This window comes from Dromiciops gliroides, chromosome 6 (assembly GCF_019393635.1).
Source record: "Dromiciops gliroides isolate mDroGli1 chromosome 6, mDroGli1.pri, whole genome shotgun sequence".
NCBI classification, from domain to species: Eukaryota; Metazoa; Chordata; class Mammalia; order Microbiotheria; family Microbiotheriidae; genus Dromiciops; species Dromiciops gliroides.
The window spans coordinates 195,794,811-195,808,648 of NC_057866.1; the positions used below are offsets into that span (position 1 = coordinate 195,794,811).

The window sequence follows — 13,838 nt, forward strand, 5'->3', positions numbered from 1 at the left end:
ATGATCTTACAAAGGGGGTGAGAGTAGATGTTTGACTCCAAGGCCAGGTACGATCTTTCCATTGTGCCATGGGGATAGGGGGGTGGGGGAAGACATATAAGAACCTAGTCAGCTCTTAATGACCTCAAAAGAATATGGCGGCCTATATAGCAGCCTCTTTTAGTGATAGATTATAGTTTTGGGAAATGATTTCATGATTCTATGATAAGCTACAGGGACTGGGAAAGACTTGGCAGTTGAAGCTGATTTTTGCCTCAGCTCCTAGAAGGTGTTTAAGTCTCCACCTAACAGGGATGTTAATCACCTGAGAAGTCTAACATAATGACTGGACATATATAGGTAAATTGAAATAGTATTTAAGGGAGCCATCCAAATAATTAAAGAAAGTGCCACCTTCCTTCTACTACTCAACAAAATTGAATTTTTTAGAAAAATATTTTAGCACAAATAGTATTTGGGAGCTTGAATTTTCTAGATTGGCTGTCTAGAATAATCATTCATCTCTCAATTTCACATTGACAAATGTAGCCACATAAGATCTTCTATCTAGAACTAAAAGGGACCCCCAAAAGGCCATGGAGTTCACCTCCCTTGTTTTTAAAGATGAAGAAGCCCTGGAAGGCTAAGTGATTCCCCCAGGTTAAACAGATAGAAAGCATCGAGGTAGCATTTGAAACGAGACATTCTGAGTCCATAGGACACCTTCTCCTGCATCACACTACATCCATATGATGAAGTTACATAAGATCACTTTTTGACTCAATAATTCCCACCAGAAGTTCATAATTGCTATGGATTGATCAAGTAGAAACCCACCCACTGTTAGGCCAGTGGTTCCCACCCCATGAACTTGAGGAAAAGATGATTCAAGAATCCATAAGCCAAGCAAGAATTTTCCTGTTGATCTTTATGTAGCTTTAACAAAATATGCACCATGACTCAGTGCAATAAATCAGCAAACATACCTTCTGTGGACTGACTAATCTCTTACAAACACGTATGTATGAGGATGGAGATAAAACATTTCCTTACCAATGTACCTGAATACCTGCTCTGCAATGTAGAGTCTTAGAGAGTTGTTTAGTACAGTAAGGGATTAAGTGACTTGCCCCAGGTCACATAGTCATTACATCTCAGAGGTTGCACTTGAACCCTAGGTCTTTTTGACTCCAGGGCTAACTATCTGCCACACACCATAACCTTTTTTGGGGGGGGAGGCGGGTTATCTATAAATGGTATTGTGAACAATGAAATATCAATTCATTTTAAAATGCTGCTGGAGCAATAGAGCTTTTTTGTTAGGATTCTATATATTTCTTTTTTAAATCAATAGATAATGATTGTTTGACTGCTTTCATGTAGAGAGATTTGCAATTTTTTTTTTTTACCATAGAAAGAATCATCACACCAGAAAAAAATTTGTGCTGGGTGAATAGTCTTCAAATTGGGGACTGTAGAAGTAGTGGTCTGTGGCTTACCTCTCATCATTGGCCTCCCATGTGACTGCTTTCTTTTTGACTTAGAAGTCTCAGACTCATCCAAGCCTGGGCACTCACAACTATGACAACAAAATCTGGCTTCTCTTCTGTCTTGTCTATGTGTTCCCTACTCTCTATTTATACATGTATCACTCTAATTCAGACCCTCACCACTTCTTACCTTTTATCACTTCTAACCTTGATTACTGCAATAGTCTTGTAATTGGCCTCCCTATTCCTAAATCTTGGGGCAGCAAGGTGATACAGTGGATACAGTGCCGGGCCATGAAGTCAGGAAAACTCATCGTCCTGAGTTCAAATCTGGCCTCAGACATTCCCTAGATGTGTGTGTGACCCATGGCAAGTCAATGAACCATTTTGCCTCAGTTTCCTCATCTATAAAATGAACTGAGGAAGGAAATGGCAAACCACTCCAGGATCTCTGCCAAGAAAACCCCAAATGGGGTCATAGAGTCAGGCAAAACAGAACAACATGAAAAATTCCTAAATCTCACCCCAGTCCTATCCATCCTTCACACAACTGCCAAAGTGATTTTTGTACCCTCTATTCCATAAACTCCAGTGGCACTCTTGTTAACACTAAGGTTAAATATAATTTCATCTTTATCTCATCCTACATTTCTATTTATTTGCCTTTGTTCCATACTGTACATTAGTACAGTAGTATAAATATAACTTAAAACTAGGTAAATATACAAATATTTGGGGTTTGTGCTCAAATATGTTTTTGCTGATAAGCAGAGTATGCTGGAGCCTGTCCTAACTGACTCTAAAGAGCTGATTATTAAATTTTCAGGGTAAGGATTCACACTTTGGATATAAGCAAGTGCTACAAATTGGGGCTTGATTTATTGTTGATTTCTAGACTTAAAATAATGGAAGGGCAGCTAGGTGGCACAGTGGATAGAGCACCGGCCCTGGAGTCAGGAGTACCTGAGTTCAAATCCGGCCTCAGACACTTAACACTTACTAGCTGTGTGACCCTGGGCAAGTCACTTAACCCCAATTGCCTCACTAAAAAAAAAAAAATTGGAGAAAATGCTAACAATAAAAACTAAACTTAAAAGTGTGTCGTGTATACATCCTTTTCCTTTTCTTTTTTCCAGAGAACAGATTATTAAACATATACCAGAAGGGGTACACAATCAAAAAAGTTTGGAGATTACTATTCTATACAATCACATAGCTAGGATTATAGGCTGATTCTAACTTCATATGTCAACTCTTAACTTTATATGGAAATCTTGAGGATTTGTTAACCCACCAAGCATTTCATTAAGCTTTCTATTTTTCTTTTCTTTCTTTTTTTGGTGTGGCAATGAGGGTTAAGTGACTTGCCCAGGGTCACACAGCTAGTAAGTGTCAAGTGTCTGAGGCCAGATTTGAACTCAGGTATTCCTGAATCCAGGGCTGGTGCTTTTTCCACTGCACCACCTAGCTGCCCCCAAGCTTTCTATTTTTCAAAGACATATTATTTCACAGGACTCACAATAACCCTTGAAAAGAATCTGTAGCAAGGACTCTTGACCTGGGATCTATGGATAGATTTCAGTAGATCTGTGAACTTAGATGAGGAAAAAAAATCACAGCTTTATTTTCACTAACCTCTAATAGAAATTTCACCTCTCCTTGAAATAGGAATATAGGCAAAACATTCTTTTGGAGGAGGAGTCTACAGATTTGCATGGACTACTAGGAACCCTGACATGGGCATAGTCAAGAACTCCTGCTCTAGACTAGATCAAGCTACATTCTATGTGCTCACAACCAGAGATGGTGGCACAAGCTTAAGTCAGAAAAACAGAAGTACAGTCCAAAATGCAAATACATAAATGCACAAGACCAGTAGGAAAATACAAATGCAAATTTTTGTTGTCTTTTTTCAAACAGATGGCTGTCTTTTGGAAATGCAAATAAAAGAAGACAAGGGCTAATTTTTTTGGAAAAACAAACAAACAAACAACAACATTTCAATATACTAACCAGGAAGAAGAAAAAAATTACATTTCCTTTTGTGGCTTTTCTTACCTGCCAGAGATGACATGTTGATAATAACTCCTCCATCGCCTCCATTTTGTTTACTCATGTAGTCCAGTCCAAGATATGTTCCGCTGATCACAGACACCTGATAGATAGAAAAAAGGAGAAATCATTGTGTGGGTGGATTTTGCCAGTTGTTTTTTTTTAGGCAGAGCCAGTGGAGTAGCTAACGCACCTTCATATTTCAAGGTCCCTTTGAACATTCATAGAAGAAAAATAAAATCAATCATTTTTGAACCCGAAATTTAAGTCTGCCAAATAATTACACTACCTACCATGTGATTGTAAAACTTGGGATCATAGATTTAGAGCTGAAAAGCCCCTCAGATGTCATTCATATTTTATTAATTTATTAAAACTAATATCATTTATAAAGTATTTGGAAGCCCCCAAATACCATATAAATGCTAGCTAGCTATTAATTATTTTCATCATTCAGTTTGGCACTTATTTTGCAGAAGAGAAAACTAAAACAAAGAGGGTAAGTGGCTTGGCCAAGGTTACATGGTGGCAGTCCTGAGAGTTGAACTCAGGACCTCTGACCCCAAATCTAGCACTCTCCTGTCCTATGTTGTTTCTCTATAAAATATCACCTAAAATACTTGTTTTCCCTGGAAATACGATTGAATTTTATTTAACCTTACCAGGGAATAGACCAGTTACTGCAATGGATTTTAAGTCAGGCTTAGTTTGAGAATCACCTAGAAAGCCCACAGACCAAGAATTATCAAATGGCCTCATATGTTTTTTTTACATAAATTTCATTGTTGCCTCTTAACATTCTGCACCCATATTCCGATATCATTATACTTACACCTCCTGACTACTCCTAATGTTCCATTATTTTTATGTTCCTTATCTACTAACCAAGAACCACCCACTCATTCATTTGCTCATCTTCAGGTCACTGTACTTTTTCTTTTTTTTCTTTTCTTTCTTTTTTTTTTTTTTTTTGTGGGGCAATGGGGGTTAAGTGACTTGCCCAGAATCACACAGCTAGTAAGTGTCAAGTGTCTGAGGCCGGATTTGAACTCAGGTACTCCTGAATCCAGGGCTGGTGCTTTTTATCCACTGTGCTATCTAGCCGCCGCCCCCCCCCCCTGTACTTTTTCTGATCCATGCCTTGAATTTGAGATTTCTCTAAAGCCAGAAACAATTTGTGAAGTAAAATTATGCCTGAAATGTCATTCTTTCCCCTCTCTGTTTGGGGCTTCCTCACACCTGTGACTCGGTTTTAGAGGACAAAAACTTGTCTGAGGTTTCATGATTCCTACTTACATTTATCTGGCTTTCAAGGACTGAATGAAGAGGGAACTGTACTTTAATGAGTCTGAAGAGGTGAGTACTTGCTTTCCTATCTGATATAACCCATGTTTGAAAACCTCTTTGGGTTTCCCAAACAAACACTCAGAGAGGCTTATCTTGCACAGTAGTAGTTTTGCAACACAAAATTAAATTACAATCCTATTCATTTGAGCCATATGTCAATTTGACATTAAGCTGACTGTAGGGTAAATGAACAAACCCAGAGGGCCCTTCCCTCTCCCCACTACCCTAAGCCAAAACACACAACTTAATTGTTTATATAAGAGGAAAGAAAAAAAAATATGGAAGGATAGAATTACCAAAGTCTATTATATTCTGTCAGTTTCTGCCCAAGTCTCTTGCATGCCCAAACAACATCTAGGTATCATATGTATTAGCACTTTGCTTCTTCTCATGGATTAACATCTTGGTTTACAGTTTCCATATTTTCAATACACATGGGCACACACATATATATTCAGGATGTGTCAGAGGTGGGACTTGAACCCAAGTCTTTCTGGCTTCAGGATCAAGGTCTTTCCATCTACCATTTCATGCTGCCTCTGCCCCATAAGAATCCTTTTGTTGTTGTTGTTCAAACAACAAGGTTGTGTCCAACTCTTTTAAGTCTTTCTTCATGACTCCATTTGGAGTTTTCTTGGCAAAAAAACTGCAGTAGCTTGCTATTTTCTTCTCTGGCGCATTCTGGAGATGAGGAACCTGAGGCAAACAGGGTTAAATGACTTGCCCAGACTCACACAGCTAGTAAATGTCTCAGGCCAAATTTGAACTCCCGTCTTTCTAACCCCAGACCTGGCACTCTATCTACTGCACCAGCCAGCTGCCTAAGCAAAGACATTTCAAAGTCATTTCAAAATGAACATTTGGTTTAATTTGACTAACTGGAACCCTCTCTAGTGAATTTAATAGAATTTTGGTCTTGGAGTCAGAGGGGCCTGCCTCTGATGATACTATGTGACCGTGACTAAGTCACTTAACCTCTTCTAAGTTTCATCTTCTTCTTCATCTAGCCCTATATTTTGGAGTCATGCAGACTATTTTAGACATGAATAAGTTTGAAAAGCCTTACATGCAGAGCATTAAAATTTGGTTTAAGATATTTCCTGGAGCCACTTTTTAATCTATTAAACTTTCTATTATAATCTCTCTCTTCCTCTCATTGTTCTGCCTGGGGTGAGCAATTCTGCAATATATGTCATAAGATAAATGAATACTCTCCATAGAATGCCTAACATTTCAGTCTTAGAAGAAACCTCAGACGCCATTCTCTCTGACATACTGCCTAAACTAGGCATCTCCTTCCAATATGCTAATAGGTGGTTAACCTCTGCTTGAAAACATCTAGCACAGAGTCCCAAATATTATCTTTTTTTGTTTTGTTTTGTTTTTTTGTTTGTGGGGCAATGAGGGTTAAGTGACTTGCCCAAAGTCACACAGCTAGTGTCAAGTGTCTGAGGTCGGATTTGAACTCAGGTCCTCCTGAATCCAGGGCCAGTGCTTTATCCACTGCACCACCTAGCAGCCCCCCCCCAATATTATCTTGAGACTATTTATTTCAATTAATTTTTTTTTTAATTCTAAAGGTTGAGAAGTTTCTTTTTAGAGTTTATGAAAATATTCTTTAGGGGTGGTGGTGTTTAAGTTCAGAATAAAAAGAAAAAAAAGAATTTTCTTCTCCTACAGTGAGCTAAAATCTATCTTCCTCTAAAGCCCACCCTTAGCTATCTCTATTTGAATTAGATTTTTTGGGGGTGGGGCAATGAGTGTTAAATGACTTGCCCAGGGTCACACCACTAGTGTCAAGTGTCTTAGGCCAAATTTGAACTCAGATCCTTCTGAATCCAGGACCACCGTGCCACCTAGCTGCCCCCATAGATTTTCTTTTCAACTTGAAAACCTTCACCTCTCCAAAGGGATGTGCTGTTAAATATTTAACAGAAGGCTAGGGGTTAGGGATTATGAATGACACATTTAAGAATTATGTGCATTAGTCACTTTTTCTCCATCCATTTCCATCTATTCCATCCATCTCAACAAAATAATAAATTGAGCTTTGTAAAGTTTACTGATTTCCAAGAGGTGTAAAAGTTCACACTGAAAATTTCACAATTGCTCTCCTGAGTTGGTACAAGCAGACTCCAACACACTCTTACCTCTTTTTTCTTATCCACAATAGTTTATCCACCACTATAATCTCCCAATTTGTCCTTTTACTTATCTCCATCTTCCCCTTTGGGTCATCCTTTATAAGCACAATAAATATTTACCAACATATTTTCTTTTATATCACACAAACTGTATGACCTTATTTCCCAACTTTCTTGCCTTTTCTTATCTTCTCAGTTCTTGAAAATGCTTTTATTCAGACATGTATCTTCCCCTGCTTCCTTTTTCCCTTTCTTGTTTTCCATGCTTAACTTCTCATTATAGTTCATAGCATCCCTCTGCATGGTACACTTTTTGCCTGGAGCTGCCCTATAAGTTGGTGGGTCACCTTGACCTCACACAGGCTCCTGATAGTTCCTTGGACTATATACACAGGAAATGCTATTGTATCTTCATGGAAGGCATTTAGACTATACTGGTGACATTCAGGAGAGCTTATGTAGCTTTTTTGTAGCATGGTACAATGGAGGAAATAAAAAGGGAAAAAATGAAGGGGTAGTAAAAGAGATTTGGGTTTCAGTACTGGTACTACCACTCACCAGCTGAAGTCAAGAGGCATGATTGTGTTTTCTCATCTGTGTAATGGGGACAATGCTTGTTGTACCCACCTACCTTACACGATTGTGAGAAAGATGCTTGGTGAAATTGAAAAGTGCATTATCAATGAGCTATTTGTTGATCAATTTCCTTTGTTGGGTGGCACACTTGGGGTAAAGCAACTATTTGGTGGACAAAGGGACAAAGAGGCATGTGATTTTACAGAGTCCTACATTTAGAGCTAGAAGAAATCTTAAAGGTCATTGACTCCAACATGTTCATTTTAGAGATGAGGAAACTGAGGCCAAAAGGGTTTTGTTTTTAAATTGGGTCATGGTGGCACAGACCCATAGTCTCTCCTACTGGAAGGCTAATGGATACTTGAGCTTTGGAGTTCTAAGCTGAAATATGGCTAAAGCTGATCAGGCACAGGTATGGTGAGTTCCTAAGAGAAGAAGACCACAAGACTGCCTAAGGAGAAGACAACCAGCTCATCTTAGAAATGGAGTGTTGTTCAGCCATGCATTGGAACCCTCAGTGGCTCCTGCACTTCTAGCCTGAGCCAGATAGATAGAAAGATAGAAAGACCTGGCCCAGATCTCAATGAAACTTTCTATTATGAAGCCTCTATTTCTCTCATTGTCCTTCCTATGGGGAACAATTATCCCATGTGTGCAATAGATATATTTCATAATTATGGCTCAGGTCACCCTATCTTGCCCAGGCTGGAAGTACAGGGGTCACTCACGCACCCAATCCAGTGCTGATGGCTTGCCAACAGACACTTGATCTGGCCTACTCCATTACCTACTTGGGCTGGTTCTCCACTTCTCTGGTTACTATATCAAACTGTCTTTCTAATTGGGTAGGTGTAGGTATCTCAGGCTGGCTCTTAGTAATTTCTTTCCTTGTAAGTCCTTACTAGCAACAATTTCATGTTTGCACTTTGAATTTAGTGTAGCAGATAGAAAAGAATTCCTGTTGACTCTTTACTCAAATTTTCATACAGGGATGGAGCTGACTGCTGCTTTGGTTTATTAACGTGATGACAGGTTGAAACAGAACACTGAACTGGGCGTCAAAAAGGAGAGTTCAAGGGGCAGCTAGGTGGCACAGTGGATAGAGCACTGGCCCTGGATTCAGGAGTCCCTGAGTTCAAATCCAGCCTCAGACACTTGACACTTACTAGCTATGTGACCCTGGGCAAGTCACTTAACCCCAATTGCCTCACCAAAAAAAAAAAAAAAAAAAAAAAAAAAGGAGAGTTCAAGAATCAGGTCTGAGGGGCAGCTAGGTGGTACAATGGACAGAGCACTGGCCCTGGAGTCAGGAAGGACCTGAGTTCAAATCTGGCCTCAGACACTTAACACTTACTAGCTGTGTGACCCTGGGCAAATCACTTAACCCCAATTGCCTTGCTAAAAAAAAAAAAAGAATCAGTTCTGACATATTTAATTTTCTTATATGTAAAATTATTGGGCTGAATTTATTATTGTCTGACTCTTCATGACCCCATTAGGGGCTTTCTTGGCAACGATTCTGGAGTGGTTTAACATTTCCTTTTCTGGTTCATTTTACAGATGAGGAAACTGAGGTAAACAGGTGTAAGTGACTTTCCCTGGGTCACTCAGCTAGTAAGGGTATGAGGCTGGATTTGAACTCAGGAAGAGAAGTCTTCTCAATTCCAGGACTGAGGTCACCTAGCTGCTATGTTGGGCTGAATTAGATACCCTAAAAGTTCCTTTTTATCTTTTTGAGGAGATGAAAAAAATACTTTCTCATGATCATTTCAGATATAGCATGGCAAGAGTAGATAAAGAACTAGATTCAAACCCTTACAAGTCATTTAACCTCTCTAAGTTAGAAGTTTCTAACTCAAGAAGATTAAAATGTAATTGGAGGGGCAGCTAGGTGGTGCAGTGCATAAAGCACCGGCCCTGGATTCAAGAGGACCTTAATTCTGATATGGCCTCAGATACTTGACACTTTCTAGCCGTGTGACCCTGGGCAAGTCACTTAACCCTCATTTCCCCATCAAAAAAAAAATGTAATTCGAAAATGTTTTAAAAAAATACAACATAAAAAGGCAATACAACATAGCATTAATTTGTGTTTTTTCAAGTCAAATTATGTCCTGGGGGATTCATTTCTATTTGAGTTTGGTGGCTGCTCTGAGCATTTTCCTAAGATTTTGAATCATTGTGGTGTGGATTGCATTGATAGAAGGAGTTTTCTCACTCAGCATTCCCTATACCAATGAAACCACAAGTCTAGTCTTTTTCTTTTATTCTTTTCACAATCATTTTATCAATATTAAAAATTAAGTCCAGATGCCAATATCTGACTTTAAGTAACTAAGAGAGGGCCGGCTGTATTCAACTCATATTTGTGGCCCTGAATTATGTGTCTGATTAATTTGGCTGAGTATCTTCCCAATATGTAGATTATAATTCTCCCAGATCAGTTCCTGACCCATCGCACTTAATGGGATTCTCAGAATCATTCTAGTTTCTGGCTCATCTTCGACCAATTTAATTTATTATTTACTTACAGCTATGGAACAATCATAGGATCAGAGCAGGAAGGGACTTTGAGACCATCTAGTTTGAGCTCCCAATTTTAATGATGAGGAGACTGAGGTCCAGAGAAGTTAAATGCCCTTCCCCAAAGTCACATAGGTCCTACCAGAGAGAATTTGAACCCAGGTCCTCTGTCTGAAGAGCCAGTCTTTCACTATGCCTCACTGCCTCCTGGTATCAAGAGAGCATCATGTTGGGGCAGCTAGGTGGCGCAGTAGATAGAGCACTGGCCCTGGATTCAGGAGGACCTGAATTCAAATCCAGCCTCAGACACTTGACACTTACTAGCTGTGTGACTCTGGGCAAGTCACTTAACCCCAATTGTCTCACCAAAAGAAAAAAAAAAAGAGCATCATGTTGGACACCAGGAGACTTAGCATACTGGTTGAATTGAAGAAGCATTTCCTTCATGAGGCTGACATGGGACACAAGGCCTAGCCCCAAAAGAATTGGACGAAGGAGAGAGAGACCCTTTGGATTTTAAAGAGTCACTAGGAAGCATATTTAATTCTGGAGCTCCTGGGGGATCCCCAGTCCTGATTTCCATATCTATAGAATGATTGTTTTGGGAGAGTATTAGATGTTCTCTGGGGTTCCCAGAGGAAACATGAAACAATTAAATGGTATAGTGAATAGAGCACTGCATTTGGCTTCAGGAGGACCTGAGTTCAAATGCTGCCTCAGACACTTATGAGCTCCATGACCCTGCGCAAGTCACCTAACTTCTAAGCCTCAGTTTCCTCATTTGTAAAACTGGGATATTAGTACCTAACTCAAATAAGGATCAAATGAGAAATTACATAAACCTTTTCATACCTTGGAACACTATTAATATTATTGTTGTTGTTACTAACATCATCATCATTCCCTCTGCCTCTAAACTTTATAACCCTGTAAAGTTGTCTATATATCCTCTGCTGGGATTACTCCTGAAGAGATTCTGGTAAAGGGGCAGGTGTTTAGCCCTGACATAAATCAAGTAAAACCTACTCTATTTGAACTGGAGGAGGTGGGGTGTAAAACAGCTGATCTAGGTGTGGCAGAACAGAGCCAATAGGCAGGCTTGTTTTTGTTTTGTTTTGTTTTTTAACTACTGAGCCCTTTGCACCATAAAAAGTTTAGGTGCCATTCATCATTCATGCTGAGCTTAACAGCATAAATGTAGAACAACAATATAAAAGGACTGCACAGTCTGTGTGTAGACTGAAGGAAGGAATCATGGCTGTGGATCTGCCACATCATCAGGATTCAGAGCTATTTAAATATAGTACAGTATTAACTTCTGCTGGTGCTGTGCATAACTGTGTATCTGAGAGAACTTCTTCCCTCCAAGAGAGTATAGTCGCAGATGGGCATTACTAGCACGGTAGAGCTGGAGGAGGAAATGGCAAACCACTCTGGTGTCTTTGCCAATAAAACCCCAAATGGAGTCACAAAGAGTTGCACGTGACTGAAACGCTACAACAAGAACAAGAACAGGAACAGGAGCAACAACAAGAACAACATGGCACAACACAACGTTCCTGTATACCACTACAAAATGAAACAAGACAGAAGGAGGAGGAAGTTCAAAAAACAAATTATTATAAATAATACCCACAAGTCCAGAGTCCTCCATTCCAGTCATAGCAAGAAGCAAGTGAAAAAGAGAATGGGCGTCAGACTCTCAGAGGTCTGTACTTATTGGTGGTCCTAAGGAAGAACGGACTGAACAAACTTTTCAAGTTATCTATGACTAAGAAAGGTCACATCCTGTTCCCTTTACACAAAACTAAACAAATGCTTTCATTCCTATGTACAGTCTGGCCAAGGTTGCCTAGAGCAGCAGGGTCCTAAGAAAAATAAAGGAAAACTTTGCTTTAGTGAGGAAGGAGAAGGGCAGTTGGCAGAGGCCAGTGGAGATACAGAAAATCCCCTTTGCTATTACAGAGTTTCCTATTTACAGATAACCTATTGAGGTTCTTTCCTGCAGGGAGCAGGTGTTTATTCAACCAAGTATTATTATTTTTTTAAGCCACCATGCCTTCTTTGCTGGACAGAGGGGCATTTGAGACCCTAATCAGTCTCTGTAATCATCTCAACCCTGTTTTCTATTTCCTGTTCTCATGTCACTGTAGCTCCTGACAGTTTTGGAGGGCATGAACATGTTATTTTATCTAGTAACTAACCACCATGAACCTCTGTGTTACTAAACTATCTAAAAAGCACCTGTGGATATTAACTGAGAAGCCTCCAAAGAATTGCATCAGAGATCTTAAATGTGGCTGGGGCTGGGACTGGCTTCCTACAATCCTATGGTTCTTTGGATAGCAGTGCTTCTACTTGGTGAACCTCACTCAAATCCTCTTCATTTTAGGTGGCTCAGGAGAAAGCTGTTATCTTTATAAAACCTTATTCCTGAAAGGGCCTGAAGAATCCTATTTACTTTTGCATTTGAAAAAAAAAAGTATTAAGAATAACGAAATATGGGGCAGCTAGGTGGCGCATTGGATAGAGCACCGGCCCTGGAGTCAGGAGGACCTGAGTTCAAATCTGGCCTCGGACACTTAACACTAGCTGTGTGACCCTGGGCAAGTCACTTAACCCCAAATGCCTCACTAAAAAAAATAAATAAATAAAAAATAACGAAATACACAGGGTTTTTCCTAATCTCTGTGGGAAGGGATGGTTTTTGAACCTGTTTGGTGTCATAGAATCCTTTGGCAATCTGATAAAGCCTATGACCCCTTTCTCGGTATGATCTATAAAGGAAAACGCATAGAATTACAAAGGAAACCAGTTATAGAGACATGGCGTTATTAAGGTTCAGAATGAGATATTTTTCCATACACCCATTAAGGGAATTTGTTTTCCTTGTCTATGTATATTTGTTTCCAGAAATTCATTTTTCTTTTTCTCTTTTTCAGTAGAGTAAGGGATGAGGAGAGGCAGTCTGTAGTTGTTTATAATGTAAAAACAAAATACATCGATACAAAAAAAATTAAATAGTTGTCCAAAAATTTTAAAACAAGTTTATAGATTCTAGGTTAAGAATCCCCTGTTTTAAAAGAATCAGAAATCCAAGTCAATGCTGCCAAATTGTTAGCTTTTTATGCAGGAAAATTTTAAGTTTTATAGTCAGACAGCATAGGAAGATGGGTAAATTTTCAAAAGAGTCATTTGCCTATCTTAAAATTTAAATTAACAGTCTCACTATTTGCATGACTTCACATGTATAACTGATATATTTCTAACCTTCTCAATGGGTGGGGGGTGATTGGAAGGTTAGGATTGAATTTGGAGCTCAAAATTTTAAAAGATGAAAGTTAAAAAAGCTTTTTAGATGTAACCAGGAAATATTTATTAGAATAAATTAAAAAGAAAAAGACTAAAATAAAAACAGTGTCATAGTAAATAAGGCTTTTTTTGGGGGGGGCAGGGCAATGAGGATTAAGTGACTTTCCTACGGTCACACAGCTAGTCAGTGTCATGTGTCTGTGGTCAAATTTGAACTCAGGTCCTCCTGAATCCAGTGCCAGTTCTCTATCCACTACGCCACCTAGCTGCCCCATATAATAAGGCTTTAAACATGAACAGAACTTTAAGATCTGGTCCTTCTAATCAAAGTCATTGTTATCATTTGGTCCTGACCTGTGATTTTATTGTTACAGGTAATCATCACTGAAGAAACTCTATTACAATTAATCAACTC

General features: G+C 39.2%; 1 protein-coding gene across 1 annotated transcript in view; it reads right to left on the reverse strand.

Moving 5' to 3' along the window:
- HPGD (15-hydroxyprostaglandin dehydrogenase) overlaps positions 1-13,838 on the reverse strand; it is a 48,152-nt gene that overhangs the window by 20,824 nt on the left and 13,490 nt on the right. Inside the window, exon 4 of the mRNA XM_043969476.1 lies at positions 3,528-3,624. Coding sequence (XP_043825411.1) covers positions 3,528-3,624 — 97 coding nt within the window. The remainder of the gene's footprint in view (positions 1-3,527; positions 3,625-13,838) is intronic.